Raw genomic sequence first — 18,779 nt, forward strand, 5'->3', positions numbered from 1 at the left:
AAAAGGTGTAAATCGAGTGTGCGAGGATGAAACAATAAAAATAATAACGTACCGTATATTTCGGTGTATAATCGCACTTTTGACACGCAAATTTAACCTCTAAATTAAGGGTGCGTCTTATACACCGAACATAAATGCCTCAACACACAGATATCGCCACCTCGTTGGCTAGGCCTGGGCTTTTTAAGGTAAGGCCCGGGCCTAGGCCTATTAGTTACTAAAGAGTAGGCCTAGCCTAGCTACAGTGTACTAGCGTAACAGCAACCTGCTAGTTTTCAAGGCATTTTAGCGTGATTTTGTACTAAATATGATGAAAAGATTTGTTCATTATGGAGCTGTTTTAGGCGCTCCGATAAAATTTCATTTGTAAACGTTTACGATTGGAATAGTATTATAGTTATATGCACATGGTGTACAGTATTCGACTAGTATATTCTCCAGTTGATTATAGCATAGACCTACTGTAGCGTACACACTTCTAGGATACATAGATACTAATCGAATACGATTGTCAGTCCGTGAAAACGTGCGCCTCTCGATAAAAGGATCGAGCGAGGCTAGTCCACACACACGTGCGGTCATGCACTCGATGTTGCGGGTGCGAAACTCATGAATAACAAGTTATAAAGAACTGACGGAATGGGGGACTTCCCTTCTTGTTGAGGCTGGGCGCGGCCGTCTTATACATCGACGATATACAAAATACCGATATTTTACTCTCAGTTAGGGGGTGCGTCTTATACACAGGTGCGACTTATACACCGAAATATACGGTACACTAAATTCTAAATATTTAATAACGACCTACTGGGTAGTAGGTCTAGCCTAGGCTAGTTTAAACACGGGGCCTATAACGCGCCCAAAACAGAATTAAAGTGTGAAACAAATTATGAATAGATGTTTGAGCTCGTTGTTTTATTCAGTGTGTTTTGTTACTCTCAAATTCGCGTACAATTAACAGAGAAATTAACATAAAAAAAAAATAAAAAAACTTTTTTCCACCCTCCCCCGCTACCAAAAAAAAAAATTGACAGCAAACAAACAATTTTTTTTTTTAGGCCTTATGTACAGTAAATATACTGTATCAATTGGCCGTATTTTTTTTCTGTTATTTTATAGTAAAAAAAGGAAATCATATACATCACATTGAATAAGTATAAGTACAACTATTGCATATATCAAGGTTTTAGGGAATAAGTAATTCGGTCTTTACTTACCCTATTTAGAATACGGTAATGGAGTATTGTAGCAGTCAAACGATGTCCAAAGCTGGAAGTATCCTAGGCTCGAAGTAAATGAACTATACGGAGTGTAGAAACTACATATCCACACGAAGCGCGTACGTACGTGCGCAGTGTAAGGTTAATAGGCTAGGCTAGTTCAGGACAATAATATATACAACGGTACAATAATTGAAAGACGATAACATACAGTAACACGTAGTAAAATATGTAAAGTTAAAACGCTAAATATCAAAATGTAATAGTGCTAATAATTAGGACAACTAATTATTATTGTAAAACTTGTATTAAAACTCGCAATGGTTTGCTCATAAAAATGTCGATGTCTTCTCGGTGAAAACTTGACGCAGAGAGAGAGATCGCTCGTTGCGCGTTCGCTATATATTTACAACAGCAATTTGCATAACTTTACGCGTTGAGCGCACACACGCAAATATGTGTGTGAAGTTCCTACAAGGTTAACTCTGTCAATATTTTCTAAGTACTGGTCTCATGAGGGCCCATATTTGTTAAGATAAAGCAGCAGTCAATGATAAGGTTGTTTCAAATTAGGTTTCACAATTTAAAATCAATAATCAATTTGATTAATTATTTGATTTTGACATGACATTAAATACAGTAAATAGTTTGTTACTGTATAAAAAAATTGTCAATTTAATGTTATTCATTTTTCGATGCAGTTACTTTGAAATTAATATGTCCTATTTTAGTAAACTGACATATAACAATGTAGAATTTAATTCTTTCACATACTCTATGGGCAGATCCTAGAGGAAGAAACATCCCCCTACAGTTTTAGGTGTGTGAGGAATACTTTGCTATTTGACAAACCCCTAAAATGCAACAACTTAATAGGAACCTGTCTTATACTTTTGTTATACTTCCCTCCCTCAATATTAAAAATGAATTCTAAAATTCTAAACCTCATGAACTTGTCAACAAGCAAACAAAACTACAAAATTATAAATTAAAAATATTTTTAATTGTTATTTGCATCTGTTAAATTATATTTTTAAGGCTTGAAACATTTTATAGGAAAAAGACAATGGCGCATTGAGATTCAACAAAAATCTGTTTTATTTTGGTATCATTTTTAATTTACGTTAAGTACCTATCTCAAGAGAGTCCAGATTGCAATACATAAAGGAAAATGAAATTCACATAAAATAGGAAATTTGATTAGCAAATCTGATTGTATCTCTGACTGATTGTTACACAACCTACATGGTACCATTGTTAATGTATTAATGTTGTATGACATCAAATTGTATGGCATAAAAGTGAAATAAGACCAATTTACTAGAATTTAAGTGGAAAACAGTTGCATATCAGGTCACTCAATTTAAAATCATCACCTGTTCACACAGTACCTCTAATACTGAATTAACTAGGACTTGAATGGCTTTATTTGTGCTCGATGTCATACAGAACTAGAAAGACACTCCGAGAGTGCATACCTCCGCCTACTGTAAGATTTCTTCGGTAAAAAAGAAATATATATATATATTTGTGTGTGTCTTAATGCTGTTTGTGATTTAGGCTAATTTCACTACAAGCATGTGTATGCAAGTTTGGCGCAAAATGGTTATGTAACAAGCCTTTCAATTAACAATAGCTTCAGTTGACTAACAATAGAACAGCAACGCGAAAATCAAACGAGTGAATTTGAAAAGAAATAGGTTTTTTAAACTACTCGTATCAAAAAAACGTGCACATTAAATCAAATTATGTTTTAAATTTACAAATCACAAATTATACCTCTTGCCTCTTGTACAAAAATGAGGTTTTTTGGACAAGTAGTTCTCGAGAAAATGCAATTTTAGTTTATTTGTTACTTTAAAGGCCAGGTGCGGGCAAAACATTTCTATTGATCATACATTCCAATAATTATCGATCTATAGTTTCCCATATGTTTCATAATTTTTGGCATTTAATTTGTGTTACACAAGCTTGTTGAAAATAAGCACTTTCTTATCAGTGGGGGGATAGTTCAAATTACACAGTAAAATCTCTATTCTTTTGTACACAAATTTTGTAAATAGAGAGGAATTTTAAAAAGCTATGAAAAATAAACAGTGTGGTAAAAAATGTTGTCAGATGACTAAATATAGGTAATATAACTTGAATATTACATTTCTGGTATTTTTATTCAACTTCAGATTTTTATTTTCATGCTATAGCAAAAATTATCCACTGTATATCCACCATCTTTTTTCACCTTCTAGGGAGTCACCAGACATGTTATTACATTAGGTTTACTACCTAACTACTGAAAAAAAGTCTTCCTGGTTTTTATGGAAGAATTTTGCAAAATTTTGTATTTGACCATATTAAGGAAAATTCATGTTTTTTCGTCTTGATTTCTGTTACAAATATTTGATTTATGTACAATTAACCAAATATTATATTTAAAATTCATGCCTGTACCTGAGCTTTAAGACTGCTCGCCGGCTTTTGGAAAATTCTGTCCTATCTTTTAACACTATCAGGTCTGAACAGTATACCGAAAAAGTGGTGCAGAATTGGGACCATGGTCCCAAATGGTCCCAAAATTTAATGGAATGGCCCTTGACCACATATCTATCCGTATATTCATTTTGGTAAAGATCTTGTAATTACTTTTTGATTATTCCTGCTAACAAACAAACAAACAAATGAAAGCACTCAGAAACTGAGTGAAGTACTTGGCAAAATATATCCACTGACTGGGAGCATGTTGAAAGATACAATTTTTGCTTTAGGTATTAGCTTTACATGGTTAAAATACTACTAAGGTTAATAATTTGTTTAAATAATTTTTAACACAAACAATTCCGGCATTGCAACAATGACCAATTCTAAAATCAAGATTGACCAGAATAATGGTCGAGGAGTGTCTTGAAGCTGTGCCGATTTGCTACGCCTCTGCCTTAACCCATGTAGTAAGCTTAACCGCGTGACCAGTCGACTAATATTTTGGTCCATATCAAAGAATGTGTCCATGTTAAAAAAAGACAGAATGCGTGCTATTTAATATATCGTACGGAAGATAAGCTTTTGAGACATGACCAATATATCAGTTTTCCTGAAAATCAATAGGCATGTTCTGTAAGTATATACCTATGTACAGAATGAAATAAGGAAGGACACACGCCGGTACTAACAAAATTAATTATCAACTAACAATAGTTTATTTTGAATAACAATAGAACAGCAACGCCAAAACCAAACGGGTGAATTTGAAAAGAAGTAGGTGTTTTAAAACTACTCGTATGAAAAAGCCGGTACATTAAACCAATTTTTGTTTTAAAATTACAAATCACAAATTATAACCCTTGCCTCTTGTCCAAAAATGAGGTTTTTTGGACTAGTAGTTCTCGAGAAAATGTAATTTCAGTTTACGTGTTACTTTAAGACTGCTCACCGGCTTTTGAAAATTGTCTCCTATCTTTTAACACTAGCCGGTCTGAAAATAATATCATTTTTGTTATTTGTGAAGTTATTAATAAACCAATGTTGTTGATTTTCAATAGGCATGGTCTGAAAGTATATACCTATCTACACCCAAAAATTCAGAAGGATAACTTGAAAACTGTAGGCGCTATCGTGAAACAAACAAACATACAAACAAACACACAAACAAACAAAGTGAATACTATACTTGGCAAAATTCTTTTTGCCAAGTAACAAACAAACACACGCTACCGATTACGTATACCTCCTTGGCGGAGGTAAATAATATTTTAAAAATGTTAAGACCGAAATAGATGTGACATGCCAGTAATTATACCATTCACATTAAACCATAACACATTATTTACATGTGCAACGATGATCAGCCCTATATTCTTTTACGTGTACTTGTTTTCTTAATTTTTGTAACATTATCAAATTTCCAATACAATAAATAAGTAATGAAAAAAATGAATAAATTGATTTTTAGCTACTACTATATCTACCAAATTACTGTTGTTAATAATAAACTATATAAACTTAGAGCCTAATAATTGTCTATTTCAGTAAGGATGACGCTTTAGAGGCGATCCCTGGTATAGTACTACTTGTTTTTGTCTGTGCTTGTTCTCTGTATGGATAAATCAAATCAAACCAAACTAGAATTTAATTCGTCACTTTGACGAATTATAGGTGATCATTTTTATAATGTTATTGACATTAATATTTTGTTAAACATGCACGTACATTAACATACAATCGAAAAATGTTGATGTATGCCATCCTACTATACGCTTAGTGCTGAGTTACATTATGTACAATATCTATATACAGTGTAGCATAGGTGAAATTACGGGACACACATCATGTTCCAATTATTTGGTATGATGGAATTATTAAAAATAAACTCAAAGATGACAATTTCGAAAGATAATGAATTGAGCAAATAAATATAAGAATTGGAAGAAAATTTGGCACGTAGAAGCGCTGTACGCGCTCTTTGAAATTTGTATAACTTTTATGAAAAAGATGAAAATACTACTTTTTAACTTCAACTGGCCATATGTTAACGTCACAACATCCAATAGGCTTGATTTTTATATGAATTCATATCTACATTTCATCAGCTTTCATAATAAATTATAATCATCAAGGTAACCTTTAATTCTGAAGAGCTGTAAGATATTCAAATTTACGGTGAAGGTGAAATTACACGACCTATGTTAATCAAGTTTTTACGCATGATGACGTCATCAAAATAAAAGTAGTGGCAAGTCATAAGAAAGTCAATTAATTGAGCAATCACATACTGAAAATTGAGCGAAAACCGGGCACAAAATAACAGAGGTGCGTTCTATTGAATATGAAAAAGAATGACAAAAGAGAAAAATTACTTAATTTTACATTCAAGTGGCCATTTGATGATGTGACAACATTTTGTACGTACAATGTGTACATGTATTCATATCTACAACTCAATGGCTTCCAGAATAAGTTAAAAAAATTGGGGGTCATCGTGCATTCTGAAGAATTATTTTCATTTTAAAAATGCCTTATTTTTCACCATTTTCAACACTTTGATGCAATTAATTTGCGCATTTTGTCATTTTGAACCTGCTCGTATAGCGTTATTTTATATCGGAACTGACTCAAATTTGGTGAATGTACTAAAGATGGTGAGTAGAATGCGATTTTTTTTTTGCGCAGTAATTTTTTGAAACACGCAAATGGCCTAATTAATGCTCTAAATTGATCAAAACTTAATTTTGAGGTTTTTAAATTTTTAAAGCGCGATTTCACGCGCATGACCCTACGTGTGCGTGCGTTTTTATTTGCTAATATTTTTACCCTTGACCTGAAGTTTACGTTTAGTGAATTACATTAATATGTGATAATTAATTATGGAGATATGATTGATAATGTGATTTCACAAAATGGCGTATAAATTACGTCACGGATGAGTGATCACGCTGAAAAGCTTATTAGAACTAAGTTAAAGTATTTGAAAGACATTGTGAAATTTTGGTAATCATTGACATTAAACTTTTTGAGATATCCGTTACACAAAATCTGTACAGAAAGGAATAAATAACTAGACATGAAACTCGTCACTTTGACGAGTTTGGTTATCCGCCGCGCAAGTGGTAAAACATGGACGTTTAACGACGTACCTTTTAACATTAAGGGGATAGGTTGAGGCCAAAAGGAAGTGTTCGCGTTGCCATTATGGCCTACAGGCCGGACGAGCAACTGACAAACAAACCGGAAAATGTAATAGAAATCACATATCTCCTAACAACAATGAACGGCTCTGATATGAGAAAAATATTGTTTGCCTCCCTCTATCCTGTAAAATAACTTAACCTTATTTGGCCTGCTACATTATAGAAATAGGTAGGAAATAAACGATTTGTGCTATATCATTCCATTACAGTCGGTATAAACAGTAAAATATGTTTACATATTACATACAGTGTAGAATAGGTGATATTACGGGACCCGCTATTTATTCCTATTTTTAACATGGCGACGGTTTTAAAATGAAATACAAAGATAGCAATTTCGGAAGCAAATTATCTCAGCAACAACATATTAACGTGTAGAAGAAATTTAAAAACATGAAATATTGATGCGCGCTCTTTTAAATGTAATGAACTATTACGCAAAAAATGAAAATACAACTTTTTTTAGTTAACTGGCCATATGATGACGTCGCAACATCCGATTGGCAACATTTTTACATTATTTCGTATCTACAATCCAATAGCTTCCAGAAAACGTTTTAATCGTGATTATCACATTTTATTCTTACGAGCTATAACAGATTTAAATTTAATGTAAAGATGAAATTAATGCCACACGTAATTTAAATTTTTAGGCATGATGACGTCATAAAAATTAAATTATTTTTAACTCATGCGAAAGATAGTTGATTGACCTAGACAATATCACAGTCGGGGTGAAAATGGAAAACGGATAAGTGGAGATGCGCTCTATTAAATGTGATGAGCTATGACGAAAGATACAAAAATCCTAAATTTTATATTTGCGTGGCCATACGATGACGTCACAATGTCCGGTTAGCCATATTAATACCTGATCCGATATCTACAACTCATCAACTTCCAGAATATATCATCCGCAAAAAGTTGACCGTGTAATTTAGAAATTACGACTGTTTAAAAAAAGGCATATTTTTAACGAATTCTCGTATGACGTAACATTAAGTCGAAATTGTTTAAAATTTGGTAAAATTACTAGAAAAGGCTGGAAAAACATAAATCACGCGAAAAAAATATGTTTTCAATGCTACGTGCACACCGCACACGTAAAAATTTGCGCACGCGTGGGAATTTTTGACATGCTTAAAATGACATGAAACGCGTAGAAAGTTGATTAGAAATTAATTTTGCGCATTTTGAAATTTTAAATGCGCGTGCGCGCGTAACTTTGTGTAAAACACGCAATTTTTGTTTAACAGAAAGTTAGCGCATGATATAAATTAAACTTGTGCAAAGTTTCAATTTGGTTGTCGACCTATGTTAAATACGAGAAAATCGTTAAATCGCGCGTACGTTACGTTGTGCAATTGTAAACATCATAAAAAGCTTCGCTTGACGACGTTACATAAATGTCAAAATGTTAACATAGTTAACAAAATGTTATGTTTGCAAGTTTTAGAGAAAAGCGTTACACAAAAATCATACAGAAAGAAAGAAGAGAAATAAAAAGTTGATTTCGTACAATCACAAGAGGTTATCAGCAACTTCGTTGCGGATAACCAAATAACAAAGATTTCATACAATAACAATAGGTGATCATTTTATGCTAAATGATCACCTAATAAAAAAATGTTTAGTGGCATTTTTGCTGTAAAAGTCATGTGGCAGGTCTTGTTTTAGTCTTTAAATATTTATTATTAAAAAAAAAACTTTCTGTGACTCATCATCCCAAATAAAGTTTGCACAGCAATTGAATTCAGATGTGCTGACAAACAGTCTAGTTATCGCAATACAACTTTGTTTACTTCACCAAGATATTTCGCAGATGTCAATTATAAACAAATTGTGGCCTTATATTCAATAATTGTGATAAAACTGAGTTTTATCCTTAGTTTATTGAATAATCTCCAAAGAGAGTTGATTATGTGTTCCACAGTATTTTTTTCAAATGACTGATGTGATGTGAGGTATCTAGAGGCCTCTGTTTTGGCATTGCAGGCTACTTCAAATTGATGTATTGTAAATACAAAACAGTAAAGTACTATTATGATTTGATTTATATTTTGGCACATGGGCAATAATCTAAAATCAGTTGCACAAACTGATACATAACAGGCATTGCAGTGTAGCATTGTAATCTTGTAATTTGTATACTTACTCTAATTCCCAAAGCCTATGGTTGAGTCTGGTCATATTCCAAACTAGATGTTTAAATTCTGCTATTCCCTATGAGTTTTATGCTTTATTTTTGTAGTTAAAAAATATAACATAATATTTTTTTTATTTTATTTTATTTTATTCAATTAAAACCAACAGCGATAAATACCGCCACTAACAGGTTTGAAACATAAAACAATACAACATCAAAAACGGTTAACAATAAAATACAGATAAAATATATAAATATATATATAAAACATAGATTGGCATGCCATAAAAAATTTCAATTAAAACAGGTTATGCAGACTGTTCAAGAAGTGAACACATCATCGTCCTCTTAAAATAACCAAGTCTATCATTAAAAATATCGATATGATTGCTATTTAGATTATTAAATGTATAAGGTAGTCTATGAAAAGTCCCCTCTTAGTACAGTCGACACGGCTAAAAGGAATATGCAATAAATGTCTATTTCGTGTACGACCAGGAACATTTAAACTAAATAGTGAAATTAATGAACAGTCATATTTAGAATTTAAAATATCATATAAAAAAACCATATCAGATATCGTTCGACGATTGCTGACAGAATCAATGGAAAAGGCAAAATTAACACAGTTATAAGACAGGAATCGAACAAACTTCCGTTGAACAGTGTCGATTCGACGGGCCTGACATGGAGAAATTGAATTGAAAATTGCGGAACAATATTCAAGGTGAGGACGTATAATAGATTTGTATAAAGATAAAAGTGCCCTGCCGTCGTTCATAAACCTACAATTTCTCCATATTAAGCCCATCATTCTATTAGCTTTTGACAACACATGATTAATATGTGAACAAAAATTTAATTTACTATCAATAAAAATACCTAAATCTTTCCATACATAAACCATCTCAAGATCATGTCCACTCAGATTAAAATTGAAGAGCACAGGCCTTTTTTTAAGTGTTATAGATAAATATTTGCATTTATTAGCATTAAGTTTTATCCCCCACTTCTCCGTCCATTCCACGAGACCATCCAGATCCTCCTGAAGTGAAAAAGCATCCTGTGGAGTGGTAATCACTTTAAACAATTTCAGATCGTCAGCAAATAAAAGAGACTCGGAATGATTAAATTTTAAAGGAAGATCGTTGATAAATAAATTAAACAAAAGCGGGCCCAGGATCGAGCCCTGCGGAACGCCCGATAACACAGGGAGCCAATCAGATGTCTCTCCCCCAATGACAACACGCTGTTGTCTATTAGTTAAATAGCTTTTAAACCAACTTAACAGTGAACCGGATAAACCAAATTTTGAAAGTTTAAAAATAAGCAAATCATGGGAAACGGAATCAAAAGCCTTAGAGAAATCAGTGTAAATCACATCGCACTGCTTCTTGCTGTTAATTGCATCGTATGATGTAGCAAGAAGCAGTGCGAGGTTGGTTTGACATGATCTCCCAGAGACAAAACCATGCTGCCTAGGACTTAAAGCATTAGCAACATGTGATGACAAACCATCATGCACAATGCGCTCAAAAATCTTAGACATAGTAGGCAATAACGAAATAGGACGATAGTTACAGATTAGTTTTTTGGGACCACTCTTGTGAATTGGGACAATATTAGCGTGTTTCCAAGATGAAGGAAAAACCCCAGAATTAATAGATAGCTGAAACAATTTGCAAAGCGGATAAGAGAGTGAGGAGGAGGCACCCTTTAAGACAACGTTACTAATCTGATCAATGCCAGTAGCTTTATTGATATCAATGTTACTAAGTGCCTTTTCCACAGAATGCTGATTCACAGACAGAGAACTTAAGTTATCCACCGCATAGTCAGGAAGACCTGGATAGTCCCGGGGAACGTCCGGAGAAGGCTCACTGAAAAAAGAATGAAAATAAGAATTAAATGTGGTAGCTTTATCATAATTAGACTGGAATGAAATGTTATCGTGACTCATGACAGAAGGAAGATTATTTGACTTGTATTTAGTTTTCATCCAGCTCCAGAATCTTTTACTGTTAGTGACAATTTGCTTAGCCAAAGAGTCCAAGTAATCTTTGTACTTTTTATTGCACATTTTTTTAAAAGACGCGCGAGCAAATTTGAAATTACTTTGGGCTAACCGATTATTATTTTTTTTCAGATATCTATAATACTTTTCTTTGAGTTGAAGCGCACTTCTCAACTCATTGTCAAACCACGGAGGAAGCTTTCTGCGCTTTCTAATTTTAGGCACTGTGTCATTGACGGCAGCATTTAACAAATTATAAAACATATCCAAAGCTTCATTTAAATCACCTTCAAAATCAATTAAGACACTCCATGGAACACAGTTAAGAGTATTACATAGATTATTGACATCAAGTGCTTTAAAATTGTAAATTATACTTTTACGATTCAAATTATCATTACTACATTTAACATCAAAATTTAAACGGAAATCAATTCTCAAAGATGAGTGGTCAGATAAAAAAATATCGTTAGCAGTATAGACTTTGTCGGAAATGTTTTTACTACAAATAACAAGATCAAGCATTTTATCCATTCTTGTACAGTACGTATTGCATTGAAATATGATGATTTTCAGTTTGAATAATATCAACAACAAAAAAATGTAAAAAATAGCAAAATTCTATTTTGCCATGCAAAAAGAAGAAAGTATTTTGAATTGAAATGTTTATTTCATTTGATCTTGAAGAATACCACAGACATAATTTTTTTCTCATTTCATAAACATATTAGGGCATATAAGAAAAACAACTCAAAATCTCATTGAAAGGATAAAGTAAATAGGGTAAAGACTTCCCTTGGAGATCAAGATGAAACTTTGTAGTTGATTAATATAGTGAACTAAAGGAATAGCTGACCTACTTACTTAGGTTATAATTTGATGCAGTCTGTTTATTCATTTTCATATTAATGTTCATAATTAATCTACTAATTTACTACATACTACAAAGAAGTAGATCAATATTTTTCAAACTATCATAAGAAATATGTTAAAACTTAAAAGGTAGGATGAGCCCATGAAAGACAAACAAACATTTTTAATGTTGTAGCTGATAATCCCATTCACACTATTTAGACTTAATTTTCATCTATTATCAAGATGAAATGTAGAACGATAAACAAGAATAATGATACGATCAATGTATGCTAAATACCATTGTATTGTGGCATTAAACTTGGCCAATAAGGTTGTGTGCAATGACTTGGATACTGTCAGTGTCAAATTGAAATGTTGATTCGTTGATTTTTTTAATGAATTATACATGTTAACTTTGCTTAATCATGTTTCTCCAGCGTTCTAAATTAGGTCATGTTGGTTATTAAGCTGATCACAATAATATTTTAGTATAAAAATATACTGTACGATTTAAACACCATTTTTAACATTCCTCTGTAAAAAAAAACATACATAATTAATATTATTTACAGTCTTGAAAGAATTTCATTTAGCTTCGATTTTGTATAGATGACAAATTTCGTTTTTGTAAAAGCACAAGTTAACGGAGTACTTACTCGAACGTTTCGATCTCTATCAGAGATCCTTCTCAACTGACTGTGGAGTGTTAATGCAGCTTGGTCATTCTTGACGTCACAACCTCCAACCTACAACCGGAGGCGTACGACGTCATCAACAGATGACGTCAAGAATGACCAAGCTGCATTAACACTCCGCAGTCAGTTGAGAAGGATCTCTGATAGAGATCGAAACGTTCGAGTAAGTACTCCGTTAACTTGTGCTTTTACAAAAACGAAATTTGTCATCTATTATTTACAGTATTCTCGCTGTCACATCCTGCTTAAATGCTAATTTTGTTTCAAACCAGGAAAATACTAAGTTGCAATCAATACATAGTTCATAATTAGAGCTAAAGTGATATTAAAAATGTTGAAATTGCTTGAGTAATAAAACAGGAATAAAAAATTCCTGGCTAAACAATTAAAGAATACCCTGAGACTTGGACCATATTACTGTTAGTGGATTGGACAAACTCATTCATCAATTTGGCTTTACTCTGTAATTCATTAAATACTATGCGACAAGCATTCGCTGTTTTATTTCCTCCATTTTTATGGTGCTTATCAACTTTGATATTGACAGACAGTAGAGCTTTATTTAAAAAAAAATAGCTACTCTTTAAAAATCTAGTTTATGTTGACAGTATGGTATCTTTCGGTGTAATAACACCATTGACTCTAAGGACTTATTTCAACTACAGTGTAATTTTTATTTTGTATTAAGTAAGATACATCTGTATAAAATATGAGTCAAACTAGATATTAATACCAGGCCACTCTCACAGAAAAAGAAAAAGATACCATGGTGGGTTAAGTTAACACTTCAATTTTGATGTCCTGGGCTGCCTGGTATTAAGCCTTCTTTAATTATAGCAGCAGATAGAGGCCCTAAAAATAATTCACAATATTCATTGTAAAGTAAAGTGTTTTTTCATAGTTCATTTTATTTGTCTTGGTGTGCTTGCCAATTCAGCCAATGCTAATAATTTCCCTTTTTGAGTGGCAAGGTGGTTGCCTTTCATTTTGACCTGATTGGTACAGGTGAATGTTCCGGTAATTAAGTTTTCTCCTCTCATCAACTTGTTTCTGTATAGACACCAGATTAGCCTAAATGCCCTGTAATGCTGGCCATCTGCATTCGATTGATTATAACTTGGGGAGCATCGTCCAATTATAATACAGATAAGCATTCTTTTTTGGCCTACGCTGATACTAAGTGCACGGTATGAAAAGGGTAAAGCTATTTAAACATTAAATTGTAATTGTTTTTATGGTTTGACTAACTTTTAGAATTATTAATATTGATTTATAATGCTATGCATCAAATATAGCTAATATAAATATATTAATGAAAAAATTACAAATTTGTTGAAATGTAATTTTAATAATGTTTAACTTTGATACAAAATTGGATCTAAAAAGAGATATAAACTGTAATTTTAAGCAAAAAAGTAGTCAAATTGTCTGGCAGACAATGGTTTGATAAAGTGAAGTGATTATAAAAGTTTATTGAAACTGCAAAATAGCCTATTTAAAGATTTGTTAATCTTCTTTTTTTCATGTTTTTGGGAGAACAACATCTTTAATATTTTTATTTTCATATACTGTACACATATTCCTTTTTTGTCTGTGTATCTTTTAATGGAAACAAATTTCTGAAAAAAAAGTTGATAAATAGTGATGTCGCCACACGAAGTTGAGAAATAGTGATGTCGCCACACGAATTTGTGCGATTATCGCAAGAAAAGGGAACAATCTCTGTTCAAACCACTGGGTTGTCAAAGTTCTCAGGTTATGGTCAGGTTGAAACCTTACCAACCGTACTGCTGGCTACGGCCCTGATAAATTATCCATCTTTTTAGTCGTGTTCTATAGCTCACTATGTCAATCGGTCGGTCGGTAAACACTAACTCAAATTTGAACAGGCTACTGGGCCAGCAACGTACTGTATGGCCTTGTTGTTATTCTGTATGATGGATTTTTTTAGAATCAACAAAATAAAACAACTTTCTTTGCAAGGAATGAAAGTGCAATAGAAATTGGGTCACATTTAACAAAATGACCTTTTGTTATTATTTTAGTATAATTTACCACCTTTTAAAGTGAATACTTGTAACTGTCAAGTGGAAGTACTTTCACTCAGTGAGTCAATCAGAATTATGGCAAATTATATGGCTTATTAAGGGTGTTTATTTTGGGAAAATTGTGGCATGTACAGCTGGCCTGACTTTGGTGACTTGCAAGTGCAAAATTGACAAAATCACAAAGAACAATGTACTGTACAGTAGAACAAATAAGTTTAGCTAAAACTAATTGTTGAGGGATGCAAATCTGTGAAAAGTGAACAGAATTGTATAGGTGGTTTTCAATTTCAATTATTTAAAGTTGTTCAGACTGTTCAGACCATCAAACTTAACAAATTTATTTTATAATAACAAATTTATATGTATGTTAATTATCTCAATAGGTTGAGGTAGGTCAATAAAGTTATGTAGTAAATATTGCCGAATGCTGTATTTGACCATTTTAAGACAAAAAATGTTTTCTCGTTGTGATTTTTAAATTTTGATCTTTTAATGAAATAATATTGTCTAAAATTCATGCCTGTAGCTGAACTTAAAGTGTTAATTGAATTGTAAAAAATAGTAAATTATTAATTAATTTTCAAATATTAAATATAGCCTGTTATGCTTATAAAATGATCACAAATTAAAATTATTACCTGTATGTATAATTTGTGAATTACAATAATTATTCTTTATTAGTTATTCACATTAGGAAGTTAAGTAATTGGGCTAGACCTCTGGAGACTCCTGACAGGCTCAGGACAGCAACACCCAGATTATTGAAACCCTTCTAAAACATGTCTGTTTATAAAAATGCAAAATCATGGATTAAAAATCAGGGCAAACCATAAAACAGTCAAATAATACTGGAAGTTCATATATTGAAGAGCACTTTGTAATTGTATTATATTTTGATTGAATAACTAATAACATGATGGTATGATCAAATATTAAGTTTTTGACACTTCCTACATTTCCCTCATTTCCTAACAGGCCCCAGTCAATGTTTTTCACAACACCTCTACCGTTCTATTCTTGTACAGTGTAGTAACCAGTGGTATCTCAAAATATTATTTTTAATTATCCTCCCTTTTCACCAAGACAAAATGGATGAGATGAAAAAAGAAGAATGCAAAAGTTTGTCCAAGATGCCATTTTGGCTCTGTGTGTATGTGAGCCGCTTGATACCTGATGTCATCTTATTATAATACTGTACAAATACTGTATACAATTCGTACTTGAGAAATAAACATATGGGAAGTGGTGTTTTTTAGGTCAAAATGCACATAAGAAGTGCAGTGTGTGAAGTCACAAACAGTGGTATCTGTGACAACAGATGGTGGTACAATTGCTTAAATATCAAAAATTTGCTTCTGTGTTGTAAAGCCATAAAACAACACATCAAAATTCAGTTATCTTTGTTATTCGGGAGAAAATGTTAAAAACCGGGAGCACAATATTAGGCCGGGAGATGACTCTAAAATACCGGAGTCTCCCGGCCAAAACGGAGTAAAACTTTTTTAGAACTACATGAGGTGTACTGTTAACTTTACAATAGTAAACAATTAGATAAATATTATTTAAATTTGATAATGAATCCTTCTACAGTATACTGTATTGCTGGATAGGTAGAATAAACCCAAGTTAAGGAAATAGGATTAAATAAAAAGAAGCTCTTTATAATTAAATATAGTAAATTATAATAAATATTTATATTAAAAAATATATAATATTAAATCAACTATGAACATTTTTGTTTTTAACATTTTCATTTCCATGTTTTTCAATGTAATAAAATAGCAATTATCAAAGAAAAAAAAAATTAAATACCTGATAATATTTTTTTTAAGGTACGAAGAAGCAGAGAGTGGCTATGATTGGTGCATTACAACATTAGAGAGTAAAATTCAGAAGGTTGATGATTCAAATGATTTACAGGAAGTTAAGGAGTCCCATGAGATAGAAGAGGAGTTTGATATTAAAGCACTATTGGGAATGAGTTTGGAAAACTATGCAAAATTGTTAACAAAACAGAAAAGATATGCAGAAGCTGAGACAGCTTATCTCAAAGCCATTGAAATCTGCCAGAATGATCTTTCAACTGAGGAAAACAAGCACCCTCAGGTTAGTCACAAATAAATGCAGGTGGAATAGAAGATTAGCATCCCTAAGTTATTGACAAGTATCTATAATAACCCGAACTCCTACACTGCATGACTAAAACTTGCTCCGTTTGAGACGGACACCACCTCTTAGCCATTTTGCTGTGTTATGGCAATTTTAGATAGTATTTTAAGACCATTTCCACAATTAAGTTGCAGAGATGTCATGAAATATTTAATTAGATGGTGTATGTCCATTGTATGGGAAACTGATAGTTCATGATGTCAAATCCCATTCATAGGGCATGAGGCTCGCATCTCTCAGGCCATGCATCTAAAATCTCATGATTTTTCACCAATCAATTACAAAAATTATTAGGCCAAAACAACATAATAACAAATAATCTTTTCAATGGACATTTCGAGCTAGTCGCCTTGGATATTATGTCCCAATTTAGGCAGAAAATGGTTGGGATAGGTAGCAGCAAACTCAAACTTGTGCAAGTTGATATGAATGTTAATATAGGTCGGCATCTCATTTGTTTCTGTTTATTTAAAGGAGGAATATACTTTTGCAACATACTGTAATTAAAATTACCACTGGTGTGCAGATTCTTGCACATCACGAACATTGATATTAATTTGATCAATGTTCCCTTTAATCTCATTAATTGTAGTGCTAATTGTGTAATGAGTAGATTGTCTAAAATCTTGTAAAATTGTCGTACTAATGTGAGCGCTTGTTCCTCACTACATACAGTATATTATCGTATAAGAATACATGGTTGTGTTGATACAATCAACATTCTGCAATGCGATGCTCAACATGCTGCAACTCATTGGTGCATGACCACGAATTAAGTGGTGGGCGGCGGCATGGTTTCAAACTGGTGTATTTGATTGCCCGATTGGTTTAGCCATATTCGATGATCCATTTCCATGGCGGAATGCATTTTGAGATGCGACTGTGAAGTTGACCGTCTATGGCAATAGTTAGAGCTGTTTGCATACATTCAACTTTACTCATAATTGCCAGTAAAATACGGTAGTTTGATCAATCATTACACTTGTCAGTATTATTTGATTATACAAATCAATCTGTAATTACAGACGACTCCGAGTCACTCAGTTTAATAATCAGGTTTGGGAGTCAGCCAGATTATAAAATTCAATCGCTAGCACATACTACGTGTGATAAATGTGTATGTTGATAGGCCTAGATCGTGGTACGTTAGTTACATGTTTGTGTGCCCCTTGTGGGCTGTGTAACTGTCTGGCCTATACCTCCCATTCCCTATTGACTTAGTCCAGCCAGGATTTAAAGGATGTTAATAGAATATCACAAGGACAAGCAATGAGACAACAATTTTCTTTAAATTACAATTTTCCTAAATCAATATTTATATTATTATTTAATTGTTGTAAAAGTAAGTAGTACTTTGTAGTCATGCCCTTAGAGAAATTTATCAAACTTTATATTAGTATTCTAATATATGGAGAGACAGTGTATATTAGCAACAATCTGTTTTAAATTTAGACTAATTTTTAATAATCACGCAATTATGTTTTTTTTCTCTTGTTTTTGATACATTTTCATACAGTAAACATGTTTTATAATTCTTTTATTATTTAAAAAAAATTATTATATTTATAAAAATTTTATTTAAAAACTAGATTGGTCATTTTTAAGTAACTAAAACCAATATATAGCCTACATCAAATTGTTTAGGTTGTTTTAACCTACTGTACAAGTATGCTTTTTTAGTATTAAGAACAGTTAAGAAGAGCATGTCATTAGCAGTGCCAAAAAGAGCTTTTGCAATGAAAAAGCAATAGCAATTTCAATTAAAAAACACAATTTGCAATAATGCAAAACACCTTTAAGCAGTGAATAAAACAGCATAAGCAGTGCTAAAAAAGGGCATAATAGTAAAATATTAAAGCTTAAGCAAAACAAAAGCTATGCAAAAAAGGGAAAAGAGGTTATAGAGCTCATGCTTAAATGTGCAAAATTAGCTAAAGATATACCGTAAATGCTA

The 18,779-nt window shown here is 32.4% G+C and overlaps 1 protein-coding gene and 1 long non-coding RNA gene across 4 annotated transcripts in view; one reads left to right on the forward strand and one right to left on the reverse strand.

The window, feature by feature from the left end:
- LOC140063636 (uncharacterized) overlaps nucleotides 1–18,779 on the reverse strand; it is a 478,535-nt gene that overhangs the window by 195,456 nt on the left and 264,300 nt on the right. The gene's annotated exons all lie outside the window — the stretch shown is intronic.
- The window catches only part of LOC140063628 (tetratricopeptide repeat protein 19, mitochondrial-like), a 32,273-nt gene that overhangs the window by 6,275 nt on the left and 7,219 nt on the right, over nucleotides 1–18,779 (forward strand). For both annotated transcript variants that reach the window (XM_072110052.1, XM_072110051.1), the window contains exon 5: nucleotides 16,489–16,762. In XM_072110052.1, the coding sequence (XP_071966153.1) occupies nucleotides 16,489–16,762 (274 nt within the window). The remainder of the gene's footprint in view (nucleotides 1–16,488; nucleotides 16,763–18,779) is intronic.

This window comes from Antedon mediterranea, chromosome 1, assembly GCF_964355755.1.
Source record: "Antedon mediterranea chromosome 1, ecAntMedi1.1, whole genome shotgun sequence".
NCBI lineage: Eukaryota > Metazoa > Echinodermata > Crinoidea > Comatulida > Antedonidae > Antedon > Antedon mediterranea.